Below are 12,345 nucleotides of genomic sequence, written 5' to 3' on the forward strand. Positions count from 1 at the left end.
CCGTCTTGCTCGACCACAGATGACGGGATGAGTCTTAACGTTACATGAAATATCTGTGGTTTAACTTATTTTATTACATTGTAATTAAATCTCAAGGTGTTTCATATTGTAAGTTAAAAGTCCGACAATATTAGAGAGACAGAGAACACCAACGATCTGATAACCCGCTCAGAGCAAGTATGTGGCGACAGTGGGGAGGAAGAAGTTCTTTTTAAACAGGAAGAGACCTCCGGCAGAGCCGAGCTCTGGGCAGCTATAGCTGTGACTGGTTGGGGGTTGTTTTGGGTTTTTTTTTCATGCTTTTGCCAAAACTGGGGGATACTACATATAATAACTAGCAGGACACTTGCACCAATCAGAATGCTCGGTGTCCACTTGTGCAAGTTGGGACATCTTTAAAAATAGTTTCCCTGCAAGAAAAACTAATCAAAAATCTGGCACTTGAAGAAGGTTCCTGTTGTATTAGTGTATGTACTGTTTATTGCAATGTGAAGAACGATCCTACAACAAAGCCTGAAACACACAGGCTCACTCGGGTAACCAAACCGACAGCAAAGTTTCTGCAGAATATATGAAAAACATTGTATTTGGATGTAAAGTTAAAGGTCAGCACTCGAGAATCTGACATGCTAGCAGTTGTTGTTCTTGAGCGGTCCCACCTCACTCTAATTAAAGAGCGCATCCTCTAAAGTCAGAGCAAATTATTATATCTTTATTAAAGTGAGTATGAAGCTTCTGGGAAAACAATCTAAACCACACAACAGGACGCGTATTTAATGAGCAAAGCCAGCGCTTAAACTGTCATCTAGTTAATGCATTGATTACTACATTGTCAGAAGGGGGAGAAGGAGGAGTGTCTTCTGAGTTTTTAAAAGCAAACAGCTGAACTCATCGCTGCACTGCAGGTTGGGCACTGGGGAGAAGTTAGAGGAGCCCGGTGCGGTAATGATTTTACTCTTCATCTTTGTCTGCTCTCCCAGAGAGCTGCGGCTCGCTTTGTCGGGCTTTTTTTAGGCTACCGTGTCCCCTGAACAACTGACGTGAGGGTAATTTTAATCGTAAAATATGAGGACAAATACAAAGAAAATGGGGGGGAAACAGATTTAACTTTAATTTCTGTTTCTGTTTTGTTCTCGTATATCAGAGCGTATACAATGGGTAGTCTCCACAGGTCATTAAACAGTCTTATTTTCTAGAAGTTACACACAGAACGGTCAGCTGCTGACAAATGCAATGAGATTACATATCAACATACGAGAGGTCCACCACAGAAATTCTCTCTCTCTGTCTCTTTGCAATTAATGAGCCAATATATACAGTTCAACAGCTCACCCTCGTGTCTCACAAAAGCCTCGATACCAATTGAACCAAACATCCCCTATTCAATAACGATAATGGATCTGAATGGAGACGATTGCCAAAAATGTACTTTAAATGTTATGCGCTAATTGGACCATTAGAATCCAGAGGCGTTAATTCTCGTCGTTATGAAGACAACATCCAGCTGATGATATTAATTACTCGCGAGCCGTGGCTGTGGCTTTATAAATTGCAGACAACATGGCTGCGTGCTTGCTCTCTCTTTCTCTCTCTGATTGTTGGCTTTATTGTTCCCAGCTCTGGTGCAGGTCGTGTGGAATCCAAATCACCTCAGTAATTAGCTTGGAAGCTTTGTGTGCCTGACTGGCTCGTGCAGATATATGATACAGAATTGATCACAGCCCACCCAGTCCCCCTCAATCACCCTTCTCACCCACATTGCCCGTTCCCTCCTCTTACCTGCACCTTCCTTTCATTCTTGGTGGTTGGCACACTAGAGAATTGTGGGATCAATTGTCTTGGGTCGAGCTTGGCGAGGCGATAGCTGGTCTGCTCCACCCTCTGACATGGCCTCCACAATGGGCCTTTGTGCGATCAGCACGTGCAAAGCCTCATCCCTCTAGCTCTAATGGCTTCTCTAGCGCCACCGGCTCAATACGCCATTACTGTTACGCATGAGTGAAGGCCACAGACATGCAGGCGGGAAGACAGAGGAGAGAGAGAGTGGAAGTGCGGCACGGCTCACTAGAGAAGGCGTCTACAGCAGAGCAAAGCCCCCACCAGGAGCCTCCATCTGCTCCCACACGGCACGGGGAAACTGTCTCCGCTGAGCGCCACGAAGGTTTCGACAACGGTAGGCGGCGTTCAAACGAGAAGGGAGGACCTGAAATCCACCCTGACATCACAGGGTTAAGGGTGTGGAGAAACCTGTGAGCTTTTAACGAGGCGCTGAATGAAGGCCTCATTAGGGCAACCGCAGCGGACGTTAATCAGTAATTAGAAACTGTGATCTCTGAGAGTGAGTAAGTGTGGGGGAAATGAAAACACTCCAAGCGCGAGTGAGCTCTGCGCGGCGCCCATGCTGCGCTGCTTGAGGGTGCCCTCGTTTGTGTGACTGGGTTCTTCAGCAGTGCTTCTTGCAGCGAGCGTAAGGGCTCTCGCAGCGCTCCCCAGAGCAATCAGGACCTCTGCACTCCCCCACCCACCACCACCACTCCAACTGTCACTGCGCCTGAGCGTGCTCTGTTTGAATACACAGGGCGCCGTAGCGTAATTATAGGTTTCTGAAGAGCTTAAAGATATTCAGGCTAATCAAAGGTGGAGGCACAAGGGCCTCAATCTTGTTTGTTGCTTCCACACTTGGAAGCTTGAGGTCTAGTAAATATAGTCGATTATCACTTCCAAGTGCAGAAAGACAAAAACACTAGTGTTCTTAAAATACAGACGCTGTCTAGCCAGAGCTGTTTCCGAGTAGCCTCTTCTTTTGTGGTTTACAAAGAAAATAAATGGAAAAGCACCCAAGAGTCAAGTTACAGCCCTGTTATTGAACATACAAGCACGACCTGTGTTCTTAATGGTGCAGTCACGCTACCACAAAACCTTGGTGCAGTGTCATCCCCTTTGAAATGGTCAGCGGCACAGAACATCTCTGACAGTCGTCGAAGTCGGTTGTCGTCATCAAATTCATGCATCGAGACGCTGATAAAAATGCAATAAGACGGTGTCAGTCTGTTATCAGTTTGCAATTGAAGCTGGCCATTCAAGTTGGGAATTGACCCCAATTAACTGCTAACCTGAATGGGGTCAGGTTGGCAATTATGTGCAATCAGTTTGTGATAATACGATGAATAAATTGCCGAAAACAGACGTTCACACTAAACAGAAAACACAGTAACGACTTGCATTCAGTTCAGCCAGAACCTTGGAACAGAAACTCAGTGACGCAGCTGTCGGCAATCAGTCCAAGTCGTGGCGCTCTTGTTTGGAGGCAGGATGCCTTGCACCGGTCAACCTGTGGCCATCACCAATGTGAACAAAAGTGATTGCCCAGAAGTTGGGGGTGCTGCACGATCAGCCTCGGAAAAAGGAGCTGTTTGCTGCAACTACTTGGTACATTTCCCATCCTGTTTTTATTCTGCTCTGATCCGTAAATATTTAGGGTGCACGACCTGAAACGTGGTAGCGTTGATGAAAACAAACAGCTTGGTTACGTAGCATAAGCTCCGTGATAGCACTGAACTTACTCAGAGCAGGCTTCCACGCGGGTGCTTTGTTTACATAACACAGACAGGACAACAACACGACATTTGTTAATCGTGTCTATGTACGACTCTCCAATCTAGCTCAATTCAACAAAACCGAAGTAGACTCCCTCTTGTGGCTCTATTGAGTAATTGCACTTTAATTAGGAAGCAGAACACAAAACCAGCAAAATAAAAAAATAACTGCAGATGTATTTAATCAGTCACTAATATTTTTGCCCAATCACCATACCCCATTATGTACTGAGGGCAGATTATAATGTACAAAAAAAAATGCGAAACCAAATAAAAACATTCAAATGTCTCAAAAGCACGGGAATGATTTGCTCCAGTTAAGCCGTAATTGAAACATGATAAATTAGATAAAACATGCAAACCCCCAGTATCATCATTCGATGCTTCTCTTAATGCTTTTTTATTTTCATACAGATATTGGATGGTTTTTCTAATCTATGGATGGATGCATGTAGCTGCAGCCTCCTAGATGACATCAGTCTCTCCCTTGTCCTCCCTCTGGAGACTCCTCCCATTGAAGCTATTGTTTATTGGGGCTGCTGATGCAGCTGTTTCTCCCCGTGTGTGTGTGTGTGTGTGTGTGTGTGTGTGTGTGTGTGTGTGTGTGTGTGTGTGTGTGTGTGTGTGAGAGAGAGATTGAGAGCAAGTAGGTGGGTGGGAATAGAAGTGCATGAGATCACTGGTGAGCAGCGAGCAGTCCCCAGCGCCATGTGGAAATCCACAAAGATGACTTCCTCTGAAACTAATTAATCGACGCCACAAGCCCATTACGCTCGGTTAAAACAATTAGCATCTGCACGTTGCGTGGGGGAAGCATTGTCTTCTCAGGCGAGAAAGGGGCATCACGCTGGGATATAAATGCCTGCGTGCGTGATCGAGCCAACGCTCCCCATTCGAATCAGTGGAGCCGAGCGCCATATGAAGCAGATGTGCGTCTAGGATCTATAGAACTAGTTTCAACACGAGCAGACGCATAGGGGAGAGGACACGCCCTGTGGTGGATTTAAATGACAAAGCCTGTTTTTGGCTTGGCGACTTGGTGCGTTGAGCTTGCTGCGTTCTTTGAAATGAGGGGAAACATACGTTTTCCCGCTAACCCATAAACGCTCATCTCCTGGAGTCCACTCCACTCACTCCAGCCAGATAATAGCCGGCTCCTCCTAACCCCTATTAGTGGCTCAGTCAAACGATCCATCCATTCCCATTGAGTGTCGACCACATGGAAAGGCCCATTTCTTCCCTGTTGTGCTGAAATGAAGGCGACGCGGACCGCTTGACAGGGTAATTACTTTTAATGAAATAATACAGCCATTGTAGACAGCAATTAAAAGTCGCTCTCACTCCACTCATTAAAGGAACTTACAGTTTACTTTCATTCCTCTGTTTTCTAATGATCCGAAGGCAGGCCTGTTAAAATCGAAAGGCTGCAGCGTGTTAACCCCCGGGGACCGGCCCTTAGGTCCTGTTGACTGCGAGAGCACACAAACAAAGAGAGGATGAGAGAATAAAGAATAGAAGAGAAGGAGGCTCTATAAACAGAGAGAAAGGTAGAAATAATCAACTAAACTCTTCACAAGACTCGAAGGAGCAAGTTTCCCCGAGGTGATCGCGGAGGTGTCGGGGTCCGCGTCTCAAGACGACATCAAAACACCGTCCGACGCCGCTCTTCTCTTTGTGTCGAAACAGGCGAGCAAACTTACATCATAAACACTGCCACGTAATCACAGATCAAGTACTTTTACGAATACTGTGATTTCATTTCGTAAAGTACCGAGAGACGCGCAGAGACAGCTACGAGTTCTCTTTTCAAACCACGCCAGCGAGCTTCAAGAAGTGTTTGCTGAGCTAACAAATGCAAATTGACCACCATTTCCATATTGCCTTAATGGTTTTTCTTTCTCCGGTCGTCGTCCTCATGAATTTAGTCAGCGAGGCTTTCTAACTCCATCTCTTCTCTGCTCTTCTCTTTTTCTTTTCTCTCTGCAGCAATTTGGAAAGATTTTAGATGTGGAGATTATCTTTAATGAGCGAGGATCCAAGGTAAGTGAACTAGAACGCCAGCTGCTTCATTACCATGTACTTCTTCTGTTTCCTAATGATGGCATTAGTGTAGTGTGTACATTGGCTGAGAGTAGTGGTCTCTAAGCCTGGTCCTGGAGAGCTGCATCCACTGCCTTCCTGTCTCTCTCTCCCTATTGTTTTTGTTGTTTGTTGCAGCTCTCCCCCAAGTTGTGAATCATTAGCCCTGTCAATCAATTCATTATTGAGCTGTTTCACATTTCACTTAATCCAGCAACAGGCTGCAGGTCCTCCAGCATATGGAATTGAAACTGCTTGTTTAGAGACGGGGGTCCTCTTTGAAGCCTGGGCATTGATTGAAAAGGTCCTACATTATTCAGGTTTATCATTTTGTTTCAGACCGGATGAAAAACAAAGTTCTTTGTGATATTTACCAAATAAATGTAGTTTAGTTAAAATGAATTTGAAGGCTAATACCACGTTTATGAAAATACACGCCTGGAGAAGAACCTGCAGATCGAAACGCTGCCTCCAAGAGAATTGAATTATTAAAGTGAAGCTTAAGATTGTGTAGACGTTCCCCTTCTTTCTTACATCTATTACTTTTAACACACTTGTCCAACTTTGGGCAAAAAGAGCTTCATCTATTGGCCACAAGTTATTTTAAAGAAACTGGTTGGGGTGAGGACTGGCGGTGTTTGTCGGCTCTTTGACTTCTGTGGCACTCGGGTCGCAGCTTGCTGGTTTGTGCCGAGGTTGAACGTCTTTAAAAGAAGGATACAAACTTTATTAGAAAAGAAAAAAAACACCTCTGCAATACATCGGGCCATTATCTTTTTTCTAATTTTAATGTATTCAGACATTCTCATTGAGATTAAAATCTGTTTTTCAAGGGAGAACAAAAACATTAACAGGAACACAATGAGCAGGCAGAAACAAAAGAACACAATAAACAAGGAATTAATAAAAACAGCAGCAAAAAACATCAGATAATAAAGCTTTAGGAACTCTAAGGGGAACGTCGGTCTCCGGTTTGAGGTTAGTTTGCAGTACCTGAAACCTTTTTTACCCAGAGTAGTGCATGAGAATGTTTAATTAGATTTAAGTGTGATAAATAATAAAACTGATGAAGGGTTTAATTGCCGGAGTGCTGATGGGCCCGCAGAACAATACTGAATATCTCGATTGTCTAAGACAGGCTGTGGACGTTTGTGTTTACGAGTTGGTTCGATGTTGAATAGAAATCTTTAATTGAGTGTTTTCATAGTGTGTGACTGCCTGTGCTTTATATATGTGTAAAAAGTGCTTAACATGCACAGTAGGCTAATAGGCTACATTAACTTAACTGTTCTAAGTTATATTAAAAATACTAAAATTTGAAGCTTTTGCCCCTGATGACTTACAATGATAGAAACACTCGTCATTAGAAATGTGTAGATTCAAGTTTACTGACAGATGGCTGGATAATAGAGATTACTCTGTGTGTTTTAGGAAACTAGTAGAAAAATTTAAAAATTATACATTTTGTTTGTTTGTGTTTCTTAAACACAACTTAATACTATAATTTTTTCTTTCTCCGGTCGTCGTCCTCATGAATTTAGTCAGCGAGGCTTTCTAACTCCATCTCTTCTCTGCTCTTCTCTTTTTCTTTTCTCTCTGCAGCAATTTGGAAAGATTTTAGATGTGGAGATTATCCTACATTTGTATAGTTACACATTAACAACCTATGGATTTAATTTAACATCAATTAATTTAACAGTTAGTACCATTTAAAGTCTAGGACAGGTAGAGTCATATACACCAAGGTGGAGAATGCCACACAGTTGGTAGGCATTTTAAAGGAGGCTGCAGTAATTGCAAAACATCATTGGGGCATATATCACAGTATCATCAGCAAAGAAGTTTATAGTGAGAGGAAATAAAGTGCAAAACAACTAAAAAAGGCCACAAACCAAAACCCTTATTTAAGATGTTTTTGAAAGGAAACATGACTTAAAGGGAAGTAAATACTACTGCTGGGGACTATTTTCAGCTGCAGACCTGGTGCTCAGGTGACAATCTCCAGTAGCAGAGCAGTGTATGTGTAAGCAGTGGGTCTTTGCGGTGACTCTGTGATGTGTTTTTAATAATTCATGGACGGCAAAGGGATATACAAGGAAGCACGATACTTTAGTTTTGTCTTTTTGTACAATTTGCCGACAAAGAAAAACGCAGAATGCAGACAGCAGTGTTCTTAAAGGTCACCCGTGCAGAAAATAAGAAATACTGCTTATAATTCAAGCTGCGCCTCCTTAAACAACATTGTGAACTTGCACACCTTGGATCATTTCTACATTTGTCTCAAAGATAATTTGTACTCGTAAACACGCCAACCAGCCGCCAGAAAAATGGCCACAGCGTTGATGCGTTACTGCAGTATCAGTCTCCCAACCAGGACAGGTGAAGCCTGCGGAGGTGTGAGCAGCCGAGAGCTACTCATCCAGCTGTTCATTTAATAGAGTGTACTAAGCTCCACAGCTTTCCATTCATAAAGGCGACAGGCTCCCTGGCTGGGTGTTGAGGCATGAATGCTATTGATTCCCATTCATACCTGGGAGTACTTTGGGCTCGTATACAGGCGTGCAGGGAGCCCCGGAACCAGGCGACGCTGCTGCACTCAGCCCCTTCTGCCAGACAAGATTGAGCACCGGATAAACCGGTCTCCTCCGCCCGTAACAAGCATTTATTGTTTGTGCCCTACAAAGCCATTACCCATGATGCCTCTCTCCCTCTTGCACTCTGTGTGCTATATAATGAACCTACCAGGCCATTAATAAACAATCTATTTCCTATGAAGCTTTGGCAATTTGCATTCAATATGTTTGTCTCCTTTGAAAAATGGTGGCTCCACTCTGTGCTCTTGTAAGCTAATTATTTGTGCATGATAAAAAAAAGATAGAGGGGGTAACCACAGTCGGGTGAATGTCCAAAGGATTAATTTTGCCCTCAATTCCTTTTTTGAATTTATTTCTTTATCTCTCTTTCCCCAAGGACAGGTCGCGTGTTATTTATGCTAGAAATAGCAGCCCGGAGATCCTGCGTATGCATACAAGATCACTCCGCTCGCCATCTCTCACATGTATTACATCCTCAAGCAATTATCAGGCAGCGCCGGCCATGCTCTCTCTCCCTCAGCCTATACCTCTATAAGTATATATAGAAACCACAGGAATGGGACTTGTTTGGCCAGAATATCTTAAAGCTTGCGCTATAGAGAGTCCAGTATCCCAGTCCACATAACTCAAGGAAGTGACAAACCCCCCAGGGGAGGCAGGCAGAGAGAGTTTGGAGAGGTTGGGTATATTTTGGTCGGGGTTTAAAGTCAATATCGGAGCTCTTCTCTATCACAGACGAGCATATTTGCAATGACACCATTCACTTTTCTTTTCTTTGTTGCATCAATGAGCCGGTGTAATTTCGCCTCCATAAAATGGCCCACCTATTAGTGCAGTGAATAAGAAACAGCCAGAGATCAAGTTAACGTGTCTGTTCAGAGAATTCATCCTCACTCCTTGTGCCGTTGCCCACGCCTTCAAAGGGAGACGGCGGCTGTGCCGCTGAAGTTGTGTAGATAATTATACGACTATTATGGCAGCCGCTGCTTCCTGACATTCACCCATGGCACCGGTGCTGTGCTGTTTAATTGGGTAAAGCAGGCAGGTTTGTTGGTGTTGTTGTGTGAGGTCACGTCACCGTTATCCTCTTCTCCTCGGATCTCTCTGTTTGCTGTTTCCTGACGCCTCACTAACTGCCTCTAATTAATCTGGCTGCTTACAACTCGACTCTGCTGCTCACCTACTCCTGTCTTCTCACCTCTCTCTCCCTTTTCTCCTCCCTTCCCTTTTCTTCCTCCTCTGTGTGTGTGTCCATCTTTTCCTTCTCCTTTGTCTCTCTACCAATGGCTAATGTGGTGCTCTCAGGGCTTTGGGTTTGTAACTTTTGAAACAAGCACAGATGCTGATCGTGCACGGGAGAAACTAAACGGTACAATCGTAGAGGGACGCAAAATAGAGGTGCTTTCATTTTTCCCTTTATTCTCATCTTCTCTTCTGCCTGCCTGCTGCCTTCTCAACTTACCCATAAACCTCTGCATAAGCATGCAGCTGCTCTGTCTGTGCGTGTGGTGCCTGAATGTATGCATGCATGACGGTGCGTTTAAATCCTTCTCGGCAGAATGCGGGATCCATACACGTCAACGCAGAGTGAATGCATGCCATCAGTCGTGCATTCCCCTATCGCCACCGTTTAGTGTTGCCTGCTCTAATTCTGTTTTTGTTTACGACGAGCCGAGCCCGCACTCGGCCGTTCTCATCAGGTCAATAGAAGAAAATCAAAGCACTGTCTGTGTTTTGCTTTTGGAATCCATCTGTTTATCCAACCAATTCTGAGGATGCTTTTTTTTATTATTATTATTATTATTATTCATACCTGTGGGTAATTGGTGCATGCTTTCCCTCTCTTTCCAGTAATATAATCATCTGTAAGAAAATTGAAATGATGAATAAATTCATGAAAGGGCGAACCAAAACTCAATCACACTAAAGTGCTACAAACAAATTTACATAATCATTTATTTTATGAATCCGTCTTTATTCATCTTGGTTTGCTGCTCGCTTGTAGCTCGCCGTGGATACGCGGATGGTAAATGTAAAGGTCAGTAATCACAGGCTTTGTGTTTGCTGCTTGGAACAGGTGAACAACGCGACAGCACGAGTGATGACAAACAAAAAAGTGGCCAACCCGTACACGAACGGTGAGTGGCAAACTAAACGATAAGAGTTCGCTCGTAGTCGTCGCTGTGAGTCAAGTTTTTCTTTCGGTCCTCTCGCCAGGCTGGAAGCTGAATCCGGTGGTCGGAGCTGTCTACGGTCCTGAACTGTATGCCGGTAAGAGCCGTTTTCTGTGTTTTTCTCTCCACCTCCCGCTGTACGCATCGCACCGTACCCGAGGCCGCTATCAGCCACCGCCTGTCCCAGTCTGACCCCTGAATTTCTACAATCAGGTTCATCCTGAACCTACTGAACATGAAATTCCCCTCGAATCAAAGTGAATCGGAGAGCGGCTCAGATAAGCAGTGGATGATCCAAGCCTCTCTGAGTGGCTGAGGGAGCCTGAGCCATTGTTTGCGCGGTGTGCAACTGTAACGCTGGAAAAAAAATGATTTCGAGAGCAAGCGCCCCTGCAACTGTTATCAGATTGTGGAGGCTGCTGCTGTGGATGGATTTGCCAAGTGCGCCAGATTGACTTTTACAGAGCTAACCGAATAAAGGAGATTGAGTGAGCGATATTGTTGGCACCTACCCTGTCGAAGGCCGCTATTCCTTCTGGTCTCGGTAATGGAGGAATGAGATGAGCTCAGTGGGGTTTTCCCTATCTCTCTCTGCCTCGACATGCCAGCTTTATTGCTGTATGTTATATGAACCCTTTGCATTTTAATGAGGGGGAAATGGTACTATTTCATTTGGAAGAAGTGCTGAGCACATCGCGCCACTTTAACGGCTTTCCTTTCTGCTCATTAGACTAAAATCTGTTCATTCCCCGGACAGCTTTACGGCGAACCTCTAAATAACTGTCCATGACAGAAAGCAGTCATCTATCATTTTTATTTCATCCCCAACCCCTCGCCCCCTCCGAGCCTCCTCCCTCGCCTCCCACTCCCCACCTCCCCCCACCAACATTCCTTTAGTTTCGACATCTCCTGCCGATAATTATTCACACACACAAACGTACGCTCGTCCCTCTCCTTCTTGCACGCTCAGGCACAAAAAACGTGGCGCCTTTTCTCTAAATTGAAAATCGGGACGTTAAGTAAGTCTCAGCTTACGTAAACAATAATTTCACTTGACCCATATCCACGCGCAACGCTAACACCTGCCCTGCTTCTCAGACCAAAGCACTCCAGCACACAGAAATAGATAACCTATGTAGAGCACAGACTCAAATACATGTCCCCTCTTCCATGCACACACTCTCTACTTCGCTCTCTCTCTCTCACACACACACTTCCCAAATCATCTCATAAATCAGAGGGAGTGTGGTCCACCACTCCAGGCAGGGGAAGCAGGAGGGGTTGGGTGATTTATTGGCTGCTAATTTTTCAAGTCGTCTTGACATGGCGCTGGAGTTTGCCAAGCCTAAACGACAACATATGCTTGCCAGCTGGGAAGATGGGAAACATAAATAAGAGATACATTTTTGAAACAAAACCTCCCTAATGAGCAGCAAAAGGCTGTTTTAACTCGCTAAAAAACAAACTCTGACCAGCTTGTTGACTGTTGCATTCTTCTTCTACTCTTCCTTTAAAAAAAAAAGAAAAAAATGATGACCACATTCAGGACATTTTCCAAAATCATCACAGCTACAGTTAATATACTTTTGGTGGGAGTAAAATGGGATATAAAGGCGATTAATCACTGTTTATCAGTCCTCATTTCTGTGCAGGAGATCAGTGAAATTGGTAGCCATAAATCCTGGCTCGGTGACAGCGCACTTCGTCTCCATTCGTCCTGGCGCTACAGGTTTATTGTCCTCAAAACCCATTCAGGAGAATGACGGATGAGAGCCTCATACCGGCTCCCCGCTCTTAACCTCTTCCAGGGTAGATTGGCTCCTCCTCTGCGTGGAGGAGGGGGTAGGAGGGTTCTCGGTAGGGTACTGGCAGCCAGCTCCAAACGTGGGTCCGTGTTCTCCG

The 12,345-nt window shown here is 44.6% G+C and overlaps 1 protein-coding gene across 4 annotated transcripts in view; it reads left to right on the top strand.

Annotated features, from left to right (window-relative positions):
- The window catches only part of LOC146672215 (RNA binding protein fox-1 homolog 3-like), a 328,681-nt gene that overhangs the window by 302,612 nt on the left and 13,724 nt on the right, over window positions 1-12,345 (top strand). For all 4 annotated transcript variants that reach the window (XM_085404746.1, XM_085404745.1, XM_085404748.1 and 1 more), the window contains 4 exons: window positions 5,583-5,636; window positions 9,575-9,667; window positions 10,347-10,407; window positions 10,487-10,540. In XM_085404746.1, the coding sequence (XP_085260872.1) occupies window positions 5,583-5,636; window positions 9,575-9,667; window positions 10,347-10,407; window positions 10,487-10,540 (262 nt within the window). The remainder of the gene's footprint in view (window positions 1-5,582; window positions 5,637-9,574; window positions 9,668-10,346; window positions 10,408-10,486; window positions 10,541-12,345) is intronic.

This window comes from Rhamphochromis longiceps, linkage group LG4 (genome assembly GCF_057381845.1).
Source record: "Rhamphochromis longiceps isolate RC_006_pf linkage group LG4, R_longiceps_female_GT1.1, whole genome shotgun sequence".
NCBI lineage: Eukaryota > Metazoa > Chordata > Actinopteri > Cichliformes > Cichlidae > Rhamphochromis > Rhamphochromis longiceps.